A 25,704-nucleotide genomic window follows, 5' to 3' on the forward strand; every position below is an offset into this window, starting at 1 on the left:
CACTGCCCTGAGCTGGGATCCATCAATACAGACTTTTTAAACAGTAGCACAGTACACAGTCAGCTGTGGCACAAAATTCAAGGACTTTTCAGAAGCATTGTGAAAATACATTTCTCTTTTGTAGCAGACAAGGTGTCAAACTGTACAATTACAGCTTTTGATACTTTTTTGATATATTTTTTGGTACAGTACAAGCCATTTCAGATCATTTTGCAGAGCTGGAATGTATCTGGATTCAATTCCTGTACTCCCTCTGTAATATATACACAGTGAGAACTGCAGTATAAAGAGCATGAATTTATGGACAGGAAGACAACTACAGAAGGAAGGGGAAAGGGAGATTGTTTCCAAAACAAGTGATCCAAGCTTCTCAAACAGCTTCTCTTCTCCAGCCATTTTATCCTTTTCTACCTGCCCATTTATCCTTCTCTGAGCCTGTGGTATGTACAGATTAACATATTGCTCAGAACAATGTAAAGTCTGTTTAGCTCAACAGTGCAATTTAATATCAGTCATCATCTCCCATCTCTCTGCTCACCAGAAACTGAATTATTACCCCAAGAAAGATTTATATTAGAAGCCTGACTCAAAGAGTGTTTTGTGCTGCTACTTCCCAGAACACTACCAAAGTCATTAGGCTGCAGATTCCTGAGCTTCTCGGCCTCTCTCCCAGATGTGACAGACATTGAGGATCTTCTGCCAACATTTGTTTAGCACTGAACAAATAAACAGGTGAGCACACAAGGGCACAACACTGCCTCTGATGGATTATGCCAAAATTTCTTCAGCAGCTTCTGGCTTAGCTGATGAGCAGGGCTGGAACAGAGCCCATTTCCCCCTGACATGCAGAGAGCAGAGATGTGTCCCAGTGCTTCTCATCCTGGCCACGCAGAGCCCTGTGTGCTGTCTGCAGGTGAGTTACACACAGGCAGCTCCAGAGCTGGGCACCACTGAGTGGATGTGCACAGGGTAAACCAGGGACCAAGTGCCCGAGTTTCTCTGGCTTTGGTGATCTCATCTGTGAGGGCTGATATCTGTATTTCAGAGATCACAGAGTGCATCCCCTGCACACCTGAACAAAGAAATCAGGCACTGAATTAAAAGCCTAACCTGCACACACAAATTATAAAAGCTGACATTATCAGCAGCCACTTGGGTTGAAAAGCTCTCTTATCTCCAGCTACAGTCTCCTTTACACCCCAGAGGCTATCACAGCCAACAGTGCTTGGCAGCACATCAAAGCCCAGCACCCAGTTAAACGGGATTTTGCTCCTCTCTAGTTCAATAATGCTGCCTTGTTCATCTCCATGCAACTTGCTGAAGAAGAGGATGCAAGGTCACAGTTAAATAATGCTCATTTCCAGTTCTCAGCACATTTACACTGCAGGTTTACACTGCACACACACACAGCATTAAAGGGATTCTCAGTAGCCTGTTACACACAAGCACAGCAAATGGGGAATTCACAGATTTCTGTATTTACTGGAAGGCTTTATTACATTTAACCCCCCCTCTAAAACAGTAAGAAAACCAAACCAGAAAAAGCAAAAAGTCTCTCCCCTCAAGCCTGCAATCTAGGCACTGTTGAGAAACCCATAAATACTTGGAGGAGCATCATCAATTTGCTCAGTGATCAACTGAGGGAAGGCAAACCACAAACATGATCTGTCTCTCAATGACTAAGCTATTGCTGGTGCCTTTTTGGGATGAGCAAACACTGGCACATCTCAGCTGTGCAAAGCAGAATCCAAAGCTCACTTTTGGTTCCACGCAGAAATCCAAACCAGCCATCACTCAAACAAGAGAAATGCATAACAACAATCACAGTTATCCCACACTGATTTTAAGATTATATGCTACCATCTTCCTTTAGAAGCAAGGCAAAAATAAAGGAATAAAAATCTACATTCTACATCCAGGTAAGGCATGTGTGGATACACATACAGGTAATATTTAAAAAGCTGTTTGAGGTCACACAGTAAAGAGTGGCAGAGAGCAGTGTCCACACTCCCCTGCCTGTGCTGCAATCCATGGCAGCATCACTCCTGCTGTTTACTGGTGAATGTCCAAACAATCCCATTGCTAACATCTGTTTATCTAAACTGGAAATCTTTGTTTGCTCTTTCATCTACACAGGAAAGTGACATAAGCTTGGAACATCAGCAGCAATGCCCATCAAGAAAGGTGTGGGTTATTTGTTGATTTCAACACTACAAGATCCCAAGTGTGGGCTCTTTCCTGAAGGCAGTGAGTAACAGGATTTAGATTATACAAGAGTCTAGAGAGTCAGACAATCTGTGAAACTTTCACAAGTGCCTCTGTATAAAAAACCAGGCAAGTCTGGATCAAGTGAAGTAGATTCCTGTGTGTAGAGCAGCTCTCTGGCCACAGAGAGCAAGAACAAACTTTCCCAGACATTTTCCTGGGAAAGGCAGTGAGAAGCTCAGAGAAAAGAATGAGAAACAATTCTTATCTCCACTTGCTGCACCTGTTGTTGTGCACACGTGGAATGTGTTATGGAGATTTGTTTACCAAAAGGTGATTTCTTAATTGGACCCTGGATGGTGTTTGGATGGATTGATCAATTAGGTCAGAGTTGTATCAGACTGTAAGGGCTAGGAGCTTCTTAATAAGTATAGTATAATATATGATATAGAGAATAAAGCAACTGATCAGCCTTCAGCAATCATGGAGTCAATGCTAATTATTACCTGGCTGGGAGCCTGCAGTGACACCTATGGTGGGAAAAAAAGAAAAAGCCCAACCCACACACCTCTCCTGAGATGTCTGCTCTCCTCTAAAAACCATCACAGGAGTGCAGCCACCTGCAGTACCTTGAAGGATTGAACTCCCACTAACAACTGCCACTGAATCTGCAGCACTGATTCCTCACAAGGCACTTGAGACCAGACTGGGGTTTTTGAACATTGCTTTTTGCAGGGTTTTGAAGTTTTTCTGAAGTCTAGAGCACAGACTTCAAATACTGCACTTGTGTTCACTAAATGCTACAGTACCCTGGTTGTACACAGCATGCTGAAGTTGTAGTAAGATATTCTCACAGTAAGATATTCACAAAAGTGAGGAGTTATTTATTGATTTAGCATCTCTGAACTGCCTGATATGCTGAACTTCAATGCCACAGTAAAGGGCAGAGCTCCCTACACTATGCCTGTCTCATGACAGAGTACAGCTTTTCTTAACTGGCAAAATTTACATGCCAAAAAATAAGAGACAAATCCTCAAAGTAATTTTAGAGGAAAAAATTACATGTGGGGTGGTGCTGAAAAAACAGCATATTTTTTGCATGTCTGTTTTTTAATACACATTACTTTCTATATATCAATTCTCAAGACTTGAAGGAAAAAAAGAACTTTAAGTTGACCATGGAGTTACATTTAAGGCATCTGTATCCCATCTATAGAGCCAGTTTGTTTTTCAATGTATAAATGCAAGAAGAAACCCAAATGAACTGTCTCAATTGCTGCTGTTTCTAATAAATTAAATACCCAGAACATCCCTGCTTTCATTGCACCACACCATTTTGATAACTAGGCTAATATACTCAATAGTGTACTCCAAGCTGTACTAGGTCTTAATTAGTCAGGAAAAGGAGTGGCTGACTCTCATTTCCAGAAGATCCTTAAGATTAAAAAAGAGTACACAGCAACACATCTCAGTTTGTATTCAGCTTGACTTCTTAGCTTTTTCCTGCCTGCTTCACAAAAGAGGAGATTTTCTGTCAAAAAGTTTTTCTGTCAATGCCTAGTAACTAAAAGAATAAAATACCTGCACCAATCTTAATACATCTCCCCCAGGAAGCATCAATCTAAATATGTGTCTACATTCTTCAGAGAAATTTTCTGCTCTAGCAGCCAGAGTTAAAGTCCCTTCTCTTTTCCTAACGACTCAACACAGTCTTTTCACAACCGCCATCTCAAGCAGAACAGAATGAGCTGAGCACACGAGGAACAGTAATTTCAAAAAGAAATAATCACTACATATGTCATAATAAATAGCTCTGCTTACATGCAGTGGCCTTAAGATTGTCAAAAGCATCTCAGATCAAAAAGCTGTAAAGCTGAATTACACAATCAGACCTGGGGCTCTTAAAATGAAAGTGCCTGTTTGATGGTGACTGACAGGCTTACGATCAAGGGTTCACATCTCTTAAAAAACAATTACTTGGCCTCATGCAGTTTGGATTATATTAGGCAGGAAGGGAAGTGAAGAGCCTTCAAGTTGGAAACCTAATTATTAATTTCTTGCTATTTTTAAGGGTAAAACAAGGTTCTGATTTCTGAAGAAGGAGGCTCTGACAAGGCAGCTTGCTGTCTGTGCCTTCAGTTATCTGAACAACCCATTTGGCTACAGATGAAATAATAGAAAGTGCTTTCTCTCCAAATACAGTTTACAGGGATTGCTTCCTGCCAGTAGTTTTCTTTTAAATAACCTAATTATTTATCAAAAGCCTGTTTGAAAAGCACAGACAGCATCCAGGCTCCTGGCCCTGCACTGCTCAGGAGCACAGCACTGAGAGGCTGAGTGCCTTCTCCCACTGGCAATTCTCTGGCATTTGTTGTTTCACTCTCCTTTGTGCTTTTGAATCACCCTCCAACCATCCCCTTCCACAAGGCTGCATTAGATCCTTTGCTTCAATGCTGCCTCAACATTTCCTGGGCACATTTACTCCTGTTACAGAGAGAAGCAGAAGGAGGTGGGAAGAACATTTGCTCTTCAGACAACTTCATTTCCTCAAACACACACCATGAGCTCCAGTTATGAATACATGAAGGGCTTACCCATAAATGGAAATGACTGCTGTCCTCAGGTGCTCTCCAGAATCTCTGTTTGCATCTAAATGTAGCCAGAATCCAGGGAGAAAAACCTTCACACACAGTCCCTGCCTACCAAAGGAAACTGTCTCCCTACACACAGAGGAGCAGTACTCAAAGAGGAAACTCCACATTCCTCAGGGGATGCTAATCCAAACAACAATGCACACTTGGGGAGATCTGACACGTTTATTCCAGCTTGGCTACAAGGAGACAAGTAGTTCTGGGTGTCCCACAACTCCTGCAGAATCCATCCTCACTCAACAGCACCATCTATGCAGAACACATGTGAGCTGATCCCAGCACATTCCCTGCCAGCTGCTGGTCATTAAGGATCCTGTGTGCACCTGAGCAGGCCTGAGGCAGTGATGGATGTGTGTCATTCATTCTGCAGCACCCAGCCCACGCCCCTGTGCCACCAGAATCCTCACAACCCTTCTGGAAAGTGCTGGCAGTGCATAAACGAGGCAGAGGATAACCCTGCACAGCCCAAGGAACCTTAAAGAAGCTCTAACTCATGATACCACCTGCAAGTCAGAAAATAGTTTCTACTGTCCAAGTGCAAAAAAAAAAGTAATCCTTGCACAACCAGAGGTCTTGTGGAATCTGAAACCCCCACAGTGCTGTAGGGCTACAGAGAGCAGGGAATGACAACCTGACCCTAGAGTTAAAAACACCTTGCCAACCTCACCACAGCTTCACTGACAATACACGTTAACAACCAGCATCATGGTTGTAGCAACACCCATGGAGGATGTTGTGCCTTCCTCACACCAATTACAGCTACTCCTGAAGAAAAGAGATCTTCAATATCTCACTGAAGGCTGAGTTCAAAATCTACTCATGATAACAATTCATGTGGAGAAAAAAAAAAAAAAAAACAACCAACAAAAAAACCCCACAACTACAAAACAACCCAAATAAAAAAAACCTAAACAAAAGCCATGAGAACCTAATGGTCAAACTTCAGAGCAAGTTTGCAAGGATTGTTTTATTTTCATGTCAATTTCAAAGCTGTGTTACCATCAGTTAAAGCTGGCTCTGTGGTTGCCACAGGTCAGGCAATATACCAGTAACAAAGAGAAATGAGGGCAGCATGGCTCTACAGGGAGATTTTCTACCTCTACATGCCATATTAAGACAGATGTGGATGAAACAAACTTGTGTGCAGAGAGCAGCTGCATTATCCCATAAAAACAGGAATATCCTATGGGTTACTAAAAAGAGACACAGGCCATTTGTCTGCTGATCTAACAAGCAAAATCCTCTTCTGAGCTCATGGATATTTATTAATCTGGTTCTGAGTGTTCACAACCAAGTTTTCACAGCTTAGCCAGGGCACATCTGCTGACCACACATACTCAGCCTGAAGGAAAAGGCACAAGCAAAATATCCTCACTCAAGTCCTGTGGAATAGGTTTAAAACAATGCAGTTTAATGTCATTTTTGCAACAGGCTCTAAGGTTGCAAGTAGGGAGGTACTACAGATCAGTTCATGCTGAATCTCAAGAAGTTACTGCATAAAACAATGATGTGGAACTCTGAAACCAGGCTGAAAGAATCCAAATTCCAAATCCCATGTGACAGAGACATTCTGGCGCTTCATAGCGGCCTGTAATCTCTTCTCTGAAGAGACTGAAGTGTCTGCAGGCTGCACAGTGAATAACTACACGAGTAAAAAAGTTCCTGCCCTTAGCTCTCCTTCCTAATTCCTGCTAGAAGTGCCCACAGCTCATTCGTGCAGCTGGTTGCAGCCTCCTGGCCAAACAGACCAGAGCAGCACAAACTGCTCCTTTTCACCTTTTGCTCCACCGGGCACATCCAGGCGGCTCAAAAGAACAGCTCCACCTGCGGATCAGATGGAGCACATCCCTCGGGCAGCCCAGCAGTGACGAGCATCTGGGAGCAGCATGATCTTCCATCGGCACAGCTGGATCCAGAGACCGACATCAGCCCACCTCACTCGGCCACCAAAATAGCCTCACTGACCATTGAAAAATGAAGGTGCTTTTTCCCCTCAGCACATGTGCTTCGCACAGCTTTGTGGACACATAGCTCAAAAGGTTACCAAAATACTTTTTAAGGACTTGTTTGAAGAAAACAGTAATAATTTGATAGCCAATTGTGCTTTCTGAGGATCTCATTTATGTTTTCCAGACTCGAGAGACTTGCCAGTACTGTCAACACCAATAGCTAACTACAGTCTTCAAGGAGAACGAAGCGGAAGAACTGACATTTAACACAGTTCTGAAGGAGAGATGAAGAATCACTATACAGTATTTTTATACCGGGTATCAAGAGCTATTGCAGCCTGGCACACGGCCAGGTTGTGGAGTATCACAGCATTTAATATTACCTTCGGTGAAGATCTCCACACATCGAAGTCCCTCAATCACTGACACACAACAGCATTTCGACCCCATAATCCGGGCTAGGATCGCAGCTCGGCTGCGGGAGCACCACCTCCCTCCAGGAGCCCGCAGCTATTTGAGGAGAACGCCAGCAGGAACTTCATCAAGCAGCACGTGAAGCCCGTGTTTACCTCGGGATGTCTCCAGAGGCACTGCCTGGCCGTCAGAAAGCACCGCCTGAATCGTCAGGCTCCCCCTTTTCCCGTCCGTGATTTGGTAGAAACGATGCGCATGTTGCGCTTAACGATCTTGGAGGTCTCTTCCAACCTTAATGACGCCGCGATTCGGATACCCACGGGCGCGTCGGGACGGGGCGAATTTATACGCGATGGGATGGGAGGAATGAGGCGCCCAGAGGCAGCATCGCCCCGAAATTAGGGTTTGGGGCTTTAAACACCTCGTTCCTCTCAGGCAGCGGTCACCCCCACACACACGCACACGCGGAGCGGGCACACGAACGCGCTCGCAGCGGAGCCGCGGCGGCTTCCCCGCATCGCGCACATCGCATCACGGGCTCTGCCGGGCCAGGGCCCGCCTCGCCACCCCCGAGGCACCGCGGGGAGAGGGACACCGAGCATCCTCGGTGGGGACCGAGCACCCACGGTGGGCTCGGAGCCGCGAACTGTCCCCAAACCCCTCCTGGTCCATCCCCGCCCGACATCGCCCCCCCGCCCTGGCCGCTCTGAGGGGGGCGCGCGCCGCGGCCGTTGGGAGCAGCGCGCGCCGCGGGCCGTGCGGGGCGAGCGGGGGGGAGAACGCGAGGGCGCCGTGCCCGCCGCCCCTCACCTGGAGACGCAGTTCTCCAGCACGGAGCTCTTGCCGGCGCTCTGCCCGCCCACCACCGCGATCTGCGGCAGGTCGAGCAGGCAGTTCTGGCCCAGCGCCGCGAAGGCATCCTGCAGCCGGTTAACGAGCGGGATGAGCCCCTCCATCCCGCCACCGCCTCCTCCTCCGCCCGCCGCCGCTGACAGGTAACGGCCGGCGCACTGCGCATGCGCCCCGCCCTCCGCGGGCCCGGGGGCGGGGCATCCGCGGGGAGGCCACGCCCCCTCCGGTGCGGGTCCCGGTGCCGGTCCCAGGATTGTCCCACGATTTGTCCCGCTGTTGTCCCGCGATTGTCCCACGATCGTCCCGCGATTCTCCCAAAATCCGCTTCCCTCCCGTTGTGCCAAAGGCCCATCCGCGCTCAGAGTCAAGGGGTTGGATTTGTTTGTAGTTCTGCGCAGAAAGATGGCTGGGTGGCAATTCCACAAAGGCAGCGCGACAACTGGCAGAAGTTTTCCCTTTTTGTGGATTTTAACAAACCGAGGCGTTGATGTTTATTGGCTACAAGTTATGTAGTTTGCTTATTAATTAGTGTTCTGTCTTCTGTTGGTTAATGATCCTCTTGCTTCCAGTGCTAATTAGTCTGCATGCTCAGTCTTTCTCTTAAATTAGTGGGGTTTTGGTCTGTGAGTCAGTGGTGACAATTTGCCCCTGCCAGAATTACCTCTTACCCAGCCAGATTTCAGCACAGTTGCTCAGTTGTTTTAATTAGTTTCTTCCTTATCCTGGATGTTCTGCCAAATAGCCTTGTACCCCTAAATTCTGCATTCTTTATGTCAGCTAAGAGTGGTACACCCTTCTCTCCTTTGGTAACCTCCCCTTAGGTCTGAGATCACTGAAACATGTCAAGCCCTAAACCTTAACAAGGCAATTCTACGATCCAGTTTGTCTTTCTACCATCTGGACACCACTTAGAGCTTGCTTGTTAGGGATTGCTTTCTCACAGATTGCCCAGAGAGGCTGTGGAGCCTCTCTCACTGGAGATATCCCAGAGCCAGCTGGACACAATCCTGTGCCTGTGCTCTGGGATGACCCTGCTTGAGCTGGAACATTGGACCAGATGTGTTCTTCCCTGACAACCTGACCCATTCTGGGATTCTGTTTGTTATAAATGAATACTCCAATTTCATAGTGAAGGAAATTTATTAAATTATCAAAGTATAAATTTGGGAAAAGCCACAAGCGTGTCGACTCAGTGTTGGGGAGACTCAGGATTTGGTCTCTATTGCACCAAAGTCCCTGTGGGTCTCCAAAATGTAATTTCTAAGGGGTCTGTTTTATACAGTCCTTTGGGCTCTGGAAGGGGCCCTTCTTTAGCATATTTTAGCATATTATCGTTGGTTTTTTTTCTCGCTGCTGCGTTTCCTGGAACCAGTGGATAATTCCTGAAATCCTGTGTGGTGGTGTTTGCAGGGGTCCCAGGATGAGGGAAGAGATGAGAATCTTGATTCCATGTTTCAGAAGGCTGATTTATTATTTTATGATATATATTATATTGAAAGAAAATGATATATTAAAACTATTCTAAAAGAATAGAAGAAAGGACCTCATCAGAAGGCTTGAAAGGAATAGAAAGGAATGGAATGATAATAAAATCTTGTGACTGACCAGAGAGTCCAAGCCAGCTGGGCTGTGATTTGCCATTAATTAAAAACAACCACATGGGCCAATCAAAGATGCACCTGTTGCATTCCACAGCAGCAGATAATCATTGTTATTCTTTTCCTCTGAGGCTTCTCAGCTTCTCAGGAGAAAAATCCTAACAAAAGGATTTTTCATAAAATATGTCTGTGACAATTCTGTCAGGTGAAAACTTCCTGGCATAAACTTCTGATGATGCCTATCAAATGCCTCCTGCTGGGGTCTTGTCAGACAGAAAGAAATCCCTTGAAATATACATCCCAGGAGACAGTGCCCTCCTGGTGTTTGAATCTCCATTCTTTATTTGTCCAGCACAAGGTGCTGTGGTTGTAATTTCCTTTAGCACGAATTATTGTATAACACTTATCACATGTTCCTGCCTGAGGACAAGGCCACCCCAGTGCTGGGACACTTGGACACCAGCAGCACGGTTCAGCCAGGTCTGTGTGTGTTGGAACTCAGGACATCCCCCTGGCTGTCCTGGATTGCCAGGACCCTGCCAGGGGGCTCAGAGACCCTGGCACAGAGCCCAAGACCCCTGTGACTTTGACTATGACCCATGGAGCAAATTACCAACTTTATATGAGGATCTGCAAGCCACAACAGTATAAGTAGAATAATAATTAGTTTGTCATGGTGTGAAAACTAGATTTTTGGGGTTCTCAGAATGGGGGTTCAGAGGGCAAGATGGAGGAATCTGGGCATGTCCAGCCTTTCTCCTTCTTCTTCTTGGCCTCCACCTTCTGATGTGATGTTGGCACTTTTAGATTGGTTTAGAGTAGAAGCTCACTGTCTAACATAGGTGATAGGTATTGGGAAGTTATGGTAGATATTGCACACGTGGTTTTTACTATAAAAAATATAACACCACCCCAAGGGGAGGCAGAGTGCCTGGACTGTCTTGGTGAGTGGACCTCAGCTGGACAGGAGAAAGAATTTTATAGATAAAAATTTTATAGATAAGAATTTTATAGATAAGAAACAATAAACAACCTTGAAACTGAGAAATGAAGAGCTCTGACTCCTTCTTTGACCGCCAGGCTGGGAAAAGAGACTTTAACACATCTTGGAGTCACTCTGAGCAGCTAAACCCCGAGATGTGTGCTGCCCATGAGAGCACCACTCCCCTGGGAGCCCCAGCTGAGCACTGGGAAGGGCTGAGCCATGGCCAGGCACAGGCAGGAGCTCTGCCAGGCTCGGGAGGAGGAGCTGGAGCCGGCAGGGTGGGCAGCAGGTGATGCTCAGGGGCATTTGGGGAGGGACATCGAGGTGCCAGCCTGTCACTGCGGCGGGTTCAATTCACAGCGCACGCTGAGGCTGAGCTAAAAGCTCAGGCACACAACAGAGATGAGATTTAGCTGCGATTACTGGCAGCAGGCACATCATGAAAATATCCAAATGCAGGCTTTGGAGCCGTGCAGGGATAAAAGTTCCCCTCTCTATTGGAGCAGACACTGGCCCCGCTCAGCGGGACAAGCAAAACAAAGGGAGCTGGGAACATCCCGCAGGCTGACGGGGACTAACGATCTGGAGGATTATCAAAACTTCTTGGCCAGAGCTCTCAATAAGTGTGAAAAATTACTCTACAGCAGAGAAACCTATAACTCTGGAAACAAGTAAGGGGTTTGAATCAGCACAGATGGATTTGAATCGGCACGAGGCAGAGACGGCTTCTCCTCACTGCTGCAGTCAGATCACAGCCTCTGGGAAAAGCCTTGCCATCATTTCTTTCTGCTTGGGAGCCTGGGAGTTATTGACATAATTATGCCAATTAGCAGCATGATTATTTCTTTCCCACTCCTGGGTGAGCGAGCTGTGCCAGGAGGCACTGGAGTAGCTGCCTGGCCTTCCTCCAGCTCCTGGGTTTCTATGGAGGCTGCAAGTTGGGAAGAGCATTATGAGTGTCCAGAGCACTTTGTGCTGCCCCCATGAAATAATTAAGATCCACAGAAGAGAAGAGCAGCCTGGCCCTAGGATTGCATCTCCACAGGAGACAAATGAAGATTGAGAAAAGCACGATGCCTGGGGAGCAGCACCATGCACACCTTCAAACTGATCATCCAGGGAACTCTCCTTTCTGTGAGGACTGTAAATAACAGCTTTGTCTGCTTCCAGGATTAAAATAAAATAAGTTAGGAAAACAATTAAGATTATGAAAAATTTTAGTTATTCCCCCAAGTATGGGAAGTTTCCAAACCAATTTTTTTTGTCTGCTGAAGCAGAGTTAAAGCCATTAAGTGCCCACATTCACCCTGCAACTCTATCACTTGCAAAATCCACTTTCCCCTCTCCAAAAAAAAAGCCACAAGCAGCCAAGTATAGATTCCCCACCTTCTGGAAAAAGCACAAACAATTTCATGATGGATGCTTGTGTTAGCATGAGAGGTTTTTCTCATTTTTCCAACACCTCCAAGAGAGCAGGGAAGGAGAGAGGAGAGGCACCTGAGCATATCTTTAGGTCTCTACTTTTCCTGACTGACTTCTCTGGGCAGCTTGTTCCAAACCCCCATGCAGAGCCCAGCCTGGCTTTCTGAATTTGCCAAGATTCAGAGTGGCTAAATTCAAGGAAACAGGGGTGCTACTAGACCACTGCAAATCTTCTTGTAACAAATAACCCTGAAATACAAGACCCAAATCAGTGTCAGAGGGCCATGCAAGAAATTGTTCTCTAGGGGAGCAGTAGGGGCAACCCCCAGGAGCAGAGAGCTGTGCTGCTCGCTGGTTAACCAGCTAAACACAATCTGGTTTTGCCTTGCTGTGCTCACTTGTGCCCCTAGTAATAAAATACAATAAAATACAATATTTATCATTTCCTTTTGCTGCATGCCTGGCCCAGCAAGGAGAGAAAACCTCTGCCAAGCACCTTTCCTGGCACTGCAGACAGGGTGGGTGCCCTGATCCCCAAGGTGACTCCAACAGTGTGGTCTGATGTCACATGTCACCAGCTCCAGCACAGCCTGCCTGGGGCCCCCAGTCACAGCCTCCAGTGCATTTCAGATCAAGGCTCCAGACAGCAAGCTTGTCCTGCCACGATGTTCAGAGGAATATATGGCAAAAATAGCCTGGCTTCAGGGTGCAGCTGAACCCACAAACTCACACACAGACACTCTCCCTAACCAGGCAGTGACATTAGCAGTGAGGACATTTGGACCAGGTCCTCAGGCTGCTTCCCAATCACACAGCAGTGCAATTCCCCTCAGGAGAAATGAGTTCTGTAAAAAGCAGCCGAGTGGGGACTTGCAGATGGCTGCAGTGAAGAGCCAGGCACGCTGCCCTGCCCAGGGCAGCAGGGCACAGCACAGGCTGCTCCTCTCCCCTAAGAACAGACAGTTCCTGCACACCTCCTCATCTCTCCAGGGACCTTCCTCACCTCCTTGCCTCAGACAAGAGTTTTGGCAGAGCTTTTCAGGCAGAGGATGGGCACAGAGCAGGAGGAGCTGTGGGCAAGGGGCAGCTCCAGGTTCTGGGCAGCACTCGGCTCTGCAGTGGTGCCAGTCAGCATCGTCCCTGTGCATCTTCCGGGAGCAGAGCTCAGCTCCTGAACCTGCAAAAATGGAACTCCAGCCCGTGAAAGAAAGCCAGAGTGGCTGCAGGGCTGTGATTAGAGTAGCGGCTGCAGCATTTCTCCGTGTAAAGAGGACGTGCTTTCTGCCTTCCCCCACAGCCCGGGGCACTGCTGACTCACTGATGGCAGGACAGCTCAGTCCCCGTCCCATCTCTCCTCTCTGCTGCCCTGTGACCCCCAGCTGCATTCTTCAGTCGTGTGCATCCCGTTGCAGGGTAGAAAAAGGGCACAGTGCTGCAATGCAGCCTGCAGAGATGCTTCCCTGCAGCCCTCAGCACCCTAGGGAAGAGCTGCACTCCCTCCCTGCAGCCTGGCAGCACGCCTGCTTCCCTGGCCACAAAGCCAGACAAGCCAAGCGCTTCCCCAAGGGAGGATTGCATGAACACAACACTTCCCACGTGCCTCCAGCCTCTGGGAGTGGCTGCTGCAGCCCTTGTTGTGCTGGCCCATGCCATGCAGCATCCCCAAGCAGTGGGGCCAAGGCTCTGCCCAGCTGAAGGGGATCAGCCCAGGGCTCAGCCCCTGCAGCTTTTGCTGCTGCAAAATCTCTCCCAGCTGCTTGCTGTACTTTGAGCTGATGACAGCATGGCCCTCATCCACCTGAGAGGATTGGAGTGTCACTCTCTTCTCCAGAACAGGGACCTGGGCTGTGACACCATATGGGGTGAACATGTGGCACCCCATCAGTGCCTGCCTCAAAGTGTCACCGTCCCCACAGCCACCCTGGGCCAAAATTCCTCTCTGCATCCTTCTACCCAAGCTCAGGAAGCTCAGGCTGCCCCACCAAACTCCCCGTGTCTCATCCCCTGCAGCAGCAGCAGGACAGGGATGTGATGCTCTGAGAAGGGACCAGGCCAGCCCAAAGCATCCCCAGGTAGCTCCAGCCTCACCCCTGAGCCGTGGGGTGAGTTCCACACCTGGCTCTTTCTGTGCTGGGAAAGCTAGAGAGGAAAAAGTCAACATCTCCGTGCCGTGGGGGTTGCTAAGTGACGGCAGAGCTTGTTTCTATCCCGGCGCTGACAGCGTGCCTACGCTGCAAGGGAAGGAAGTGAGGAGTCAGGGATGTAAACACCAGCACATTGCCAAAACTCTCACAGGATCACCCTTGCCAAACATATACATTAGCTGCGTGTTTTGGCTGCCAGCAGAGAAATATTTACTATGTGTCAATTACTCCAGCCTTGGAGCGTTTTACCTGCAGAGGAGGATTTGCAGCACTCATGAATTTGCCATTTTCTAGCTGAAATTAATTTTCAGACCAAAGTTGCCAGGCTGCCAGTAGATGCAAGAACAGCTGCAATGAACTGAGATTTCATCCTTACATTGTTTCTAATAGATGGCTTTTGTTTTGCCACCAGGATGTGGCGTTATGCAGCATTTTGGAAGCACAACAGAAAGGCAGGACTGGACAAGGGAGGGATGAAGGCAGCCTTTGTATGAGCTCCTGGGGAGGAAAGGAGATTGTTTCAGTACAGAAAAAGGGCACACACACACACAAACCTACGTGGTTAAGATTATGTGGAGAATTGCAAACTAAGTTAAAAATAGAGTAAAGGCAGCACTGCTGATCTAGTTGAGAAATTTGCCATTGCTAAGCTAGGTGGATAATAGATATCTTTCAGAGTAGAGCTCATCACAGAGCAGCTTTAGAAGCTGCATGGGGGCAGGCACACTCCAGCTCCAGCTCCAGCCTTGTTTCTCCCCCGTGCTGTGCTGAACTCAGCACAGAAGGAGGAGAAGCACTGGGGGAGTGACTGGGTGGTGACACAGGGCACCCAGCCAGGCTGCCAGCCTTTATCTGAGGCAGGGAGCAAGCCAGCCCTGCTCTCCTGGGCCTGGGAGCCATCAAAAGCTCTTATTAAAACAGCATCTACTCCTTTGTGAACTTGCAGGTTAACTCAGGGAGAAAGTAGGGCACCCATCTGTCCCTCTGTGGGAAGGGGAACAAGGGAGGAAGCATCAGAGAAGGGATCTGAGCAGAGCAGCTCCCAAAGCAGAACCTGCTGGCGAATTGAAATGAAAACACACCCCCAGGTGCTGATCAGAGGGAGGTGTTTGCTGCCAGCACAGCTGCCATGGGCAGCCTGGGCACCAACAGCCCCATCTCCTGCTCTGGGGCAGTGCCCACGTGGTCCCCACTGCTGCAGGGGGTGAGAACCTGTGGGAAATGGATTTGGAGAGAATTCTCAAAGCCTGGCACAAGGCTCACATAGTGTGCATCTGTAAGCAAACCTCGAGATAACAAATCCTGACTTAGAAATGCCATGGAACAGGACAGACATTGCTGAGAGAGAAATGGAACAAGAAACAAGTTTCAAAGGATGGCCTTGCAAAAAAGACTGGATACTTTGGAGAAACTATGAAACTATGAACATAGAACTATGAAAGATGCATTGTAGTAGGACCCACGAGGGGTAGTTTTAGATGATTGGCTTTAAGGCATTTACACATGGTGTGGCTAAAGCTGATAGGCCAAGAAATGCTTATAATGCATTGTAATTAAGAATTAATTGGTTTTTGATTGTGATGGCATGAATTGTAACATCTGTATTGTCTCACCCTTCACTTGAGACTGAAAATGGAATAAAAGTTTTTTAAACTCTCAGTTACCCCATCCCTGGGTCAGAAAAGGGTAAAATCTGACAAGAGCCTTTTGGGGCGTCCTTTCCATGGTCCCATGAGCTGGGGAACTGCAAACTCTCAGCTCCCACAGCCTCCTGCTCTGCTGTGGAAGTGGCAGAGGTTTTCCCACAGATGGAGGAGAGCTGGCTCCTTCCAAGCAAGGAAGGGGCAGCCCAAACCCTGCTGGGATGGGGGTGTGAGCTGCAGGGCTGGGAGATGGCTCCAGCAGGGATGCTGAGACACAGATCCCTCCTGGAGCTACTCTGGTGTGCTGTTGGCTCCCTGGGCTGTGGAGAGGTGCCTGGGGAGGGTTTGCTTTGGGAAGCAGCTCTCAGAAAGGAAGCTTCACAGTGTCCTCTCTCAGGCTGCCAGTGGCAGAAGGGAGCATGGAGCGAAGGTGCAGCATCAGTGGCAGAGCAGCAGTTTGTCACCTTGCTGTCTGCAAGCTGGTCACTTTGGTACATTGTCTCAGGCTCATTTTGGCACCAGCTGTTGCAGGGGAGAAAGACAAGCCCCCACCCCAAAATGGCTTCTGATGAATGAATGAGAACCTGCAAGTCCATGCCCAGCCAGGACACATGATGCCTCAGGTTTGAGCTTTTATATTTTTCAGGTTCTGTGCTGCTTTAGTGTGTGGGTCTGGGCTTCATATTAGGGGATGGTGAGCTCTGTTCACAGAGCAGGGAGACAAAACAATTCCTGCTCCTGCTTCCAATTTTCCTCCAGCACCAAGGAAAAATGATCCAAATCTCAGGCCCAAGAGCACAAACAATGTGGGATGGAGAGAGAAAAACAAGCAGGATGGGACTTCATGGGCTGGAGCTGTAATTGGACAATTAACTCCAGAACTGATAAAAGTCAGAGACCCCATGACCAGTTGTGCAATTTGTGACCATTTTGGTTCATTTTGGGTGTAGCCCTGGCTGGGCTCTTGTGCTGCCCAAGGTGGATCCATTGAGGCCTCCTAATAAATCCCTACTTTGTTCTTTAGCTCTGTCCAGCCTCTGTTCTAGGTCAGCCTGCACAAGGCATCACACAGCACAGGCCAGCTCTTGACTGAGCTGCCTGGGCAGGACTGGGGTGCTGTGGGAACACCCCAATAGTGTTTTCTAGCTGTCCTTTCATCTTGCAGGAAGGCTGACCTGCACCAGCTGGGTGAGAGTGGCCCAGGCCTGGGTCCCTGGTGGCTCTGGGGCAGAAGAGTTCTGAGCTCAGGGGTTTCAGTTCAGTGGTGATGGCTGGAGAGATTCAGAAGGGGAAATGTACTGGGATGCTGAGTGGTAAGGGGGCAGTGGGGTTCAAGGGGCAGCTGCCTGCTCCCAGGACACACCTTTGAAGTGCAATGGTGACTGTAGTTTTCCCAGGGGTGTGTATGCTTCAGAAATAAGCCTGAAATAACAAAGCACTGCAGGCCTCAGAGCACCCCTGAGCACTTTATTCTCACAGCCCACCCACAGACACACACCCACAAGCAGCCTTGGAGCAGGCCTGGGGCTCTGCAGAGACACCAGGAACACTGGAGACGCAGGGAGAGGCACCCTCAGAACAACAGGAGCTGTGCTGAAGGGCAAGGAGGGAAAACAACAAGGACAGACCCAAACCCACAGCCCTGCCAGTGCCACAGCACGTTTCTCACCCCACAGCTGCCCCTTGGGCTGCACAGCCCCTCACGGTGCTGGAGCCATTCCTCAGGCAGCTCCTTCCCGTGTCAGCAGGCCCAGGCCGGCATCAGGCAGCAGTGCCAGCCATGATTACCCTACTGTGTCCCACAGGAGGCCCTTGGTGCCCGAGCAGAGCAGCAGAGCCCCCTCAGAGGACGAGCACGGCCTGCAGAGCCCCCTCAGAGGATGAACACAGCCTGCAGAGCCCCCTCAGAGGACGAGCACGGCCTGCAGCAGAGCTCCCTCAGAGGACGAGCACGGCCTGCAGAGCCCCCTCAGAGGATGAACACAACCTGCAGAGCCCCCTCAGAGGACGAGCACGGCCTGCAGCAGAGCCCCCTCAGAGAACAAGCACAGCCTGCAGCAGAGCTCCCACAGAGGACGAGCACGGCCTGCAGAGCCCCCTCAGAGGACGAGCACAGCCTGCAGCATGTCTGCCAGCACATAGGAGCTGTCCCAGGGCCGGCCGGGCTGGCGCAGGGCTCCCTCCAGTGCCCGTGCTCGCGCCCCCAGCTCTGTGGGGCTGAGCCGTTCCGCGGGGCCCGCCTGGCACAGCAGGATCTCATTCACCTCGCCCTGGATGCGGCGAGCGTAGACCAGCGGGAACACGGCCCTGAGGGCACCCAGCACCGACTCCTTCAGCCGGGAATCGCGGCACACCAGGTTGAGCACGAAGACTCCTGCAGCAGGGAGAGAGGAGGGAGCTCAGAGCAGCCTGTGCACCCACTGTCACTGTGACATTTATGAAAAATCCCTTTGCCAGGATTTTAATCCTGAGAAGTCTCAGAAAAGAAATGTAAACAATAATTATCTGGTTGCTTGGAATGTGCTCTGGAGGTTGCTCACCAACAGGTGCATCTTTGATTGATTCCATGTGAATTGTTTTTAATTAATGACCAATCATAGCCAGCTGTGTCAGACTCTCTGAATCTGTCACAAGTTTTGATTATCATTCTTGCCGAGCCTTCTGATGTCTCCTTTCTCATTCTTTAGTACAGTTTTAGTATATAATTCCATATAATATAATTTCACTTGATATATAATATGATACGATATTATATGATTGATATGATATGAGTCATATAATATATAATATCAGCCTTCTGAGACCTTGGAGTCAGATTCTCATCTCTCATCTCATCCTGGGGACCCTCACAACACCGCAACAATTGGTGACCACATCCCACCCTGCTCCCTGCCACCCTGGTGAAAATGTCTCCCTCACTGGCATTCTCCTGGTCCCATTCCACATCCCTGCTGCCACATGGGTGGTGGGTGACCACGAGATCTGTTCTCAAGTATTGCCCACACCTTCTGCTTCAAGAAACCTCTGCTGGCCCCTTGGGATGTCTCAGCTTGCCTCAGGCCATCCTGCTGTCACAGTGCCCACTGAAACACCCAGATGCAGGACCCCCAGGAGGAGGGGATGCCATGCAGCAGTCCTGGCTGTAGCCAAGTATTCTCCAGGATGAGAAATGGTGGCACAGCCCCAACTCCACACAGAACTGGCCAGCCTGGCCACGGGGACATGGCCACATCTCCCCCTCCTACCTTCTGGCTTGAGGATGGTTTTAACTTTCTGCAGAAAGGGCTCCTCCACAAAGGCTGGGGGTGGGCAGCTCATCCCCACCGTGAGGTCTTTGCTGTCCACATCAAACATGATGGCATCATACTGGGCTGGTGCTGCAGGACAAAGCACAGACAGCTGTTATCTTCTGGGACAGAAGTGAGCTACACAAGTGGGAAGGCCAAAGATGGGATGGTCAAGACACCCCTTCTGCCATGTTATGGGTGACTTCTCTGCTGGGGTTTCTCTTTACAAGCCCTTGGTGCTGGGGGAGGCAACAACCTCTACAGAGGTTGGCAAGGACAGGCTGTGAGCTGCAGAGACCTGGTGAGGCTGGGGACTGTGACACAGGGCAGGAGATGGGCAGGAAGGAGAAGCAGGTGGTGACAACAGCCCAGGACTCTGCTACCCAGCATGGCACCCGCTGGGCTCGATGGGGCTCTGGTACCTTGTCCCAGATTGCAATGCAAGATGTTTTCCATCCCCATCTGTATGGCAGATTCCCTTTGTCAAGGGGGCAGTTTGCCTTATCTCTCTCTTTGAGTGACCACAGTCACACCTCCCTCGGGAGGGGACATTGCTGATAACAGACTATTGAATGTCCCTGCATGGCTGATAAGAACTACAGCATCCCATTGGGAGATGTGAGCTCAGAGGGAGAAGCCAAGGATTCCTACCTGGATACAATCTGAGGTTTCAAGCATTGCTACCCAGATATAATCCAGAGGTTTTGAGACACCAGCACGGCTTTCTCCACTGGATTCCCCAGAGGAACAGCAGCTGCCTCTCCTTCCACTGGATCTTCAGAGGAAGAATACATCCTTCTCTACAGATCCCTGCTCCAACAGAACCACCCCTGACGCTGCAGGAGGGCTGCAGCCACAATTCCAATGGGACTGCCACCAACACCCTGACCCACAGGGTGTCAGGCTGGGTTCTGACTCTGTCACTGTTGTTCTAGTGTACTGCATTGTTTATTTTATCCTTTTTTTTTTCCTTCCCTATTAAAGAACTGTTATTTCCTGCTCCCATATTTTTGCCTGAGAGCCCCTTAATTTAAAACTTATAGCAATTCAGAGGGGTGGGGAGGCTTTACATTCTCCATTTCAGGGGAGGCTCCTGCCTTCCTTAGCAGACTCCTGTCTGTCCAAACCAAGACATACCTTCAGCTGCCAGCTTGGCCACGTAGTCCAGGCCATCGCAGACGTGCACCTGCATGCGCTCGCCCTGGCAGAACCCGAACCAGCGCGTGGCCACGTCCAGCATGGAGGGGTCGATCTCCACCACGGCCACGCGGGCCTGAGAGAAGTAATCGTGGACAAAGAAGGGCAGGCTGCCCCCGCCGAGCCCCACCACCAGCACTGCCAGCTCTCCTGCCAACCAAGAGCACGCAGTGAGCCTCCAGCATGCCGTAACCCCACTGCTTGTCTGTCATGGACACATCTTATGAAAAATCCTCTTGCTAGGATTTTTCTCCTGAGAAGCTGAGAGGCCTCAGAAATTAAATGTAAACAATGATTATCTGCTGCTGTGGAATGCAACAGGTGCATCTGTGATTGGTCTCATGTGGTTGTTTTTAATTAATGGCCAATCAAAGTCCAGCTGGCTTGGACTCTGTGGTCAGTCACAAGACTTTATTATCATTCCTTTCAAGCCTTCTTATGAAATCCTTTCTTCTATTCTTTAGTATAGTTTTAGTATATAATTTTAATATAATATATATAATAAAATAATAAATCAGCCTTCTGAAACATGGAATCAAGATTCTCATCTCTTCCCTCATCCTGGGACCCCTTGAACACAACCACACCCATCCCACCCACCGTCCCCAAACCACTTTGGGAAGGGTGCACAGGGCACCTTGGCCAACAGAGCCTTTCCCCAAGGGGCTGTGGCGCGGGGACACTGCCCCAGTACAGCCTCCCACTGCTGGCCTTGTCACCTGGGAGGGCGTCGGGGCCCCCCAGCAGGCAGAGCCCTGCAACCATGGCCTTGTGGTGCTCACAGCACAGGTAGCTCTTGTCAATGGCTCCAGGGGGCTCTGTGGGGCTGGGTTTCTTCTTGTCCTTCCTCCTCTTCTTCTGGCCTGAGGAACAGGAGACACCAGCCAGTAAGGCAAGGGGGAGATGGAGGTGTTTTCTGAGAACCAGCCACCCCCAGCCCTGTCCCACCCACAGTGTAGGAACACTCCCAAGTGTCACAGACATATTTTATGAAAAATCCTTTCCTTAGGATTTTTCCTCCTGAGAAGCTGAGAGGCCTCAGCAACAAAATGTAAACAATGGTTATCTGCTGCTGTGGAATGCAACAGGTGCATCTGTGATTGGTCTCATGTGGCTGTTTGTAATTAATGGCCAATCACAGTCAGCTGGCTCGGACAGAGAGCCGAGCCACAAACCTTTGTTATCATTCTTTCCTGTTCTATTCTTAGCTAGCCTTCTGATGAAATAATTTCTTCTATTCTTTTAGTACAGTTTTAATATAATATACATGATAAAATAATAAATCAAGCCTTCTGAAACATGGAGTCAGATCCTCGTCTCTTCTCTCATCCTCAGACCCCTGTGAACACGGTCACACCTAAGGTTGCTCTAGGGCACGACAGGCAGGTCCCAGCAGGACTTCTACCTTTTTCTTGTTCTGCTCTCACTCTCTGCCACCCTAAAAAATCAGCCTTGGCCCCTGCCCCGTGTACCTGGGAGAGGTGTGGGGGCCAAGAGCCGAGCCTCAGACTGCACCACATTCCTGTTCTGGAGGAAGATGAGGCGGCGGAAGTAGCAGCTGCCATCTCCCTTCACGTCCTCCACCACGAAGTCCCCGCTCAGGGCGCTGCTGCCACGGTGCCGCACCGCCCGCACCCCGATGTCCCCTCCCACGGACAGGAAGGGCACCTGCAGGGAGGACAGCGCTGCTGGGCTTGGCTTTCCCACTGTCCTGACTGAGCCAGGACGAAGCAGACACAAGAGAGGAGCAGTGGGATGCCACAGGAGAGCTGGGGATCTGCACCGGATTCACTCCCAACACAGGGAGCAAACACAGCAAGAGTTTTTCCAAGAGCTCAGAGGTGTGGAGTTGGGGCAGGAAGGAGAAGACAGAAGGAACAGAAGTTAAAGCCAGGATTAAGACAGGAGACCGGATCCTTTTAGGGTTTCTGGATCTCTGCTTTTCTTGGGATATTGGGTTTTGGAGGGGAAGGACTTCAAATCCTGCGTCCAAGCACAGACAGACAGCTGGAGGGAAAGCCAAGAGAACCTGCACTCAGGCCCATCTCCTCCCCACCAAGGCTGGATGCTCATGCCTCGCAGCTCGGTCTCCCTTGGAGGAGAGGCTTTCCCAGCAGGCAGAGCCAGCCTGGCCCTGTTTTGGGAAGCCCAGCTGGGCAGTGGGGGCTCACCTGCTGCCGGGCAGGGAGGCCCGGCGGGGCCAGCTCCATCACCTTCCCCGAGAGCTCAGCCTGGATGGCGGCCATGCCCTCGTAGAGCTGCTCCCTGTGCAGCGCCACCGTCAGCAGGCGCCCGAAGCCCGCGCTGGCCGCCAGCTGCCGCCGTCCCTCCTCCGTCCCAAAGAGCCACTCGGTCTCCCTGCCCTGCGGGACTGCAGAGGGGCTGCCATCAGCCTGGGCTGCTCCCGGCCTGGAGCCTCCAGGGGAGGAGCCACAGGGAATGGCAGGACATTTAAGGGAGGTAGCACTGCTTGGTTAGAGCCAGGAGCTGCCCGGATTTGGGCAGGCTCATGCAAGAAGCTGGAAAAGCCATATCTCATTAGAAAGGAGGGGGTCCAACAGGCTCCTGAGCTGTCTCCAGGCTGTGGGAGCTCTGCAGGCATGCAGGGAGGGAATGGTGCTGCTGGCAGAGGCTGACACATCTCTGTGGGTGCAGCCCCTGCAAGCCAGGACATCCACAGAGAGCAGCAATGCATTCCCAGCTGTAAGGCGCTAACTTGGCTGTCACCAGCCTCCAGGCAGCAATCAGCACCTTGGAGGCAGGGCAGGCAGTGTCCCTCTGCCCAACAAGCTCCTCTGTGCCACATGTGTGCTTGCACCACCCCACTGCAAAGCCAGGATTAAAACATCACCCCAACTGCAAAGCACATATCCCACCACAAAGCCAGGACTAAAACATCACTCCAACCCCACACAGGTGGGTTATTTCTCTCTCCAGCCCCAAATTCAGACGGCCCTGAAGGGCTGGCTGCTTTGCAGCTCCTGCACCTGGCTGCAGCCTGCCCAAGCTGTACTCACTGATGAAGATGGCAAAGTGATTGTCCCGGGAAGGTTTCACCGAGGGGCTGTCCACCACGTGCAGCGTGTAGCGAGGCTTCCCGCTCTCTCTGTCACACAGATCCAAGGAAACCTGCTCCCTGCAGGGGGTTTTGCTGATCTGGCTGCAGAGCAGGGCATAGTGCTGCCTGTCCTTCACCGCAGCCAGCAGCTGCTCCACGCTCTCCATGCGCAGCGGCCTGTCCTGCTCCTCAGGGCAGATCTCCAGGATCCCTGCTGCCGAGCCAGGCACCTTCCTGAACTTTGTCATCACATACACAAAGACAGGCAGCACAAACTGCTGCTTGTCCCCACTGCTGCCCACCTGGTGGACTCGCACCACCCAGCCTTCCTGGGAGAAATATTCCACAGCTTTCTTCAGCACGTGGGCTTGAGCCAAGGAGACGCAGAGGTAGCGCCCTCCCACCTGCAGCACCCGGCTGATCTCAGCAAACATCTGCTCCGCCTTGGCTAAAGTGGCCTCCTCCTCGTCGGTCAGCAGGGCATCCAGCGTGCCTTTGTCCAGGACCACTTGGAAGTGGGCATCAGGGAAGTCCATGTGGAGCATGTCCATCAGCAGGTAGCTCACGCCGGGCCGGGCGCTGGCACTGCGCTCCCGCATCTGGCGCACGGCGGCGGCGCTGAGGTCGATGTTGACGATGTCCTGGCACATGCCCACGTCGTACATCTGCTCGCTGAGCTCTGAGTTGCCACAGCCCACCACGAGAACCTGGGCGGCAGCACAGAGCAGGGAGATGGTGACAACACCCTGGATGGTGACAATACCCCCCCATTTTAGGAGCAAATACCGAATGTGTGTGGGAAAACCACACCCTTGGGGCCTGCAAACTCACTCTCCATGGCCCAAGATAACACATCCACAGGGAACAGTCCCATGGCAGAGAAGTGATGTGTCTGCTGCATGTTTTTTGAGAATTACCTCGGAATTTTAACCCCCAGAGCGGGGCCACCCAGGGGTCTCTCCTGTCCTCTTGCTAAGGCACACTGGGGGCTTCACATTGTGAAAAATGCGTATTTTATGATTGGCTTTTCACAAATATTAAAATGAATATTATATGTGTTGTGTTAGGAAGTAATGCTGTATTAATTCCCTTAAGTAGTGGGCTAAATATAGTTTTAGGTTATAATAAAATGTTAAAATAGAAACTATGCTATGTAGGATACTTTTTTTAAAGAAAGGACTCGCACTGAGATAGCAGCCACAGGACACCTGAATCTTTCAGAGAAAAAGAATTTATTGCTCCATTATCAGAAGAAATGAACTTCTCCCTGCCTGGCTTGGGCAGGATGACACCATCAGGATTCAGAGGAAGTAGCTGACGATGACCAGACAGAATCCTGTGTTTGAATGGAATTGATACATCATGGATGAGGTGTATGAATATGCAACAGGCTGTTGCTTTTAAGGGTTAATCCTCTGTTAACGTGGGTCCTTTTTCGGGCTTGTGCTGCCCAGAGAAAGGTACCTGGACATCTGTAACTCTTAGTTTCTATTGTCTCATATTGTCCTAATTCAAGCTGTCCAAATTATTATTACTCTAATTGTATTACTACTTTTATAACTATTTTTTTACCATTAAACTTTTAAAATTAAAAAAAAAACCAAAACCAAGTGATTGGCGTTTTTCACAACATCATCTACATCAGTCCTCGCACACAGCACCAACCAGACTGGAAAAGACCTCTGAAAACGGAGAGTCCAAGCTATGACCAAACACCACCATGGCAACCGGACCACGGCACTGAGCGCCACATTCTGTTTCCTCTTAAACATCTCCAGGGACGGTGACTCCATCACCTCCCTCTAGGCAGTCCACTCCAATGTCTAAGCGCCCTTTCTCTGAAATGTCCACCCTAAACCTTCCCTGGCACAGCTCCAGACTCTGGTCTTTCATCCTGTTGCCGGTTGCCTGGCAGAAGCAGCCGAGCCCAGCTGGCTACAAGCTCCGTTCAGGGAGGTGTAGGGAGCGATAAGGTCAGACCTGAGCTCCTGTTCTGCAGGCAAAACCAGCTCAGAGCTGGGGCCCAGGAGCTCTGGGGGACACAGCGCTGGCTGCCAGCGGAGGGGACACAGCGGGGCTCACCTTGTCGCGGGGCCGCACATACTTGTGCAGAACGGGGCAGAGCTCCGGGAAGGCCCCGTACCACTCGAAGGGCCGCTGCCCGCGCTGGCGGAAGAAGCGATCCCAGTAGCGTGCGGAGCTGAACTCGGCGGGGCTGCGGGGCAGCAGCTCCATGGCCGGGCCGGGCCGGGCCCCGCTCCCGCACGTGCGCGCCGCGCTGATCGCTTCCGGCTGCGCG

At 50.2% G+C, this 25,704-nt stretch overlaps 2 protein-coding genes across 2 annotated transcripts in view; both read right to left on the reverse strand.

Moving 5' to 3' along the window:
* The window catches only part of DNM3 (dynamin 3), a 174,833-nt gene extending 166,611 nt beyond the window's left edge, over positions 1-8,222 (reverse strand). Inside the window, exon 1 of the mRNA XM_059478068.1 lies at positions 8,030-8,222. Within this exon, the coding sequence (XP_059334051.1) occupies positions 8,030-8,175 (146 nt within the window). The 5' untranslated portion in view covers positions 8,176-8,222. The remainder of the gene's footprint in view (positions 1-8,029) is intronic.
* A 9,726-nt stretch (positions 8,223-17,948) lies between these two features.
* Positions 17,949-25,640, reverse strand: METTL13 (methyltransferase 13, eEF1A N-terminus and K55). Its single transcript, XM_059478478.1, has 8 exons — positions 25,488-25,640; positions 23,365-24,112; positions 22,519-22,718; positions 21,820-22,015; positions 21,067-21,210; positions 20,288-20,497; positions 19,109-19,240; positions 17,949-18,237 (listed from the first exon to the last, which is right to left on the reverse strand). The coding sequence occupies exons 1-8, from the start codon at positions 25,638-25,640 to the stop codon at positions 17,963-17,965; spliced, it is 2,058 nt and encodes a 685-aa protein (XP_059334461.1). The 3' UTR covers positions 17,949-17,962.
* Between the last annotated feature and the right edge of the window lie 64 nt (positions 25,641-25,704).

The sequence above is a fragment of the Ammospiza nelsoni genome, chromosome 9 (assembly GCF_027579445.1).
Source record: "Ammospiza nelsoni isolate bAmmNel1 chromosome 9, bAmmNel1.pri, whole genome shotgun sequence".
NCBI classification, from domain to species: domain Eukaryota; kingdom Metazoa; phylum Chordata; class Aves; order Passeriformes; family Passerellidae; genus Ammospiza; species Ammospiza nelsoni.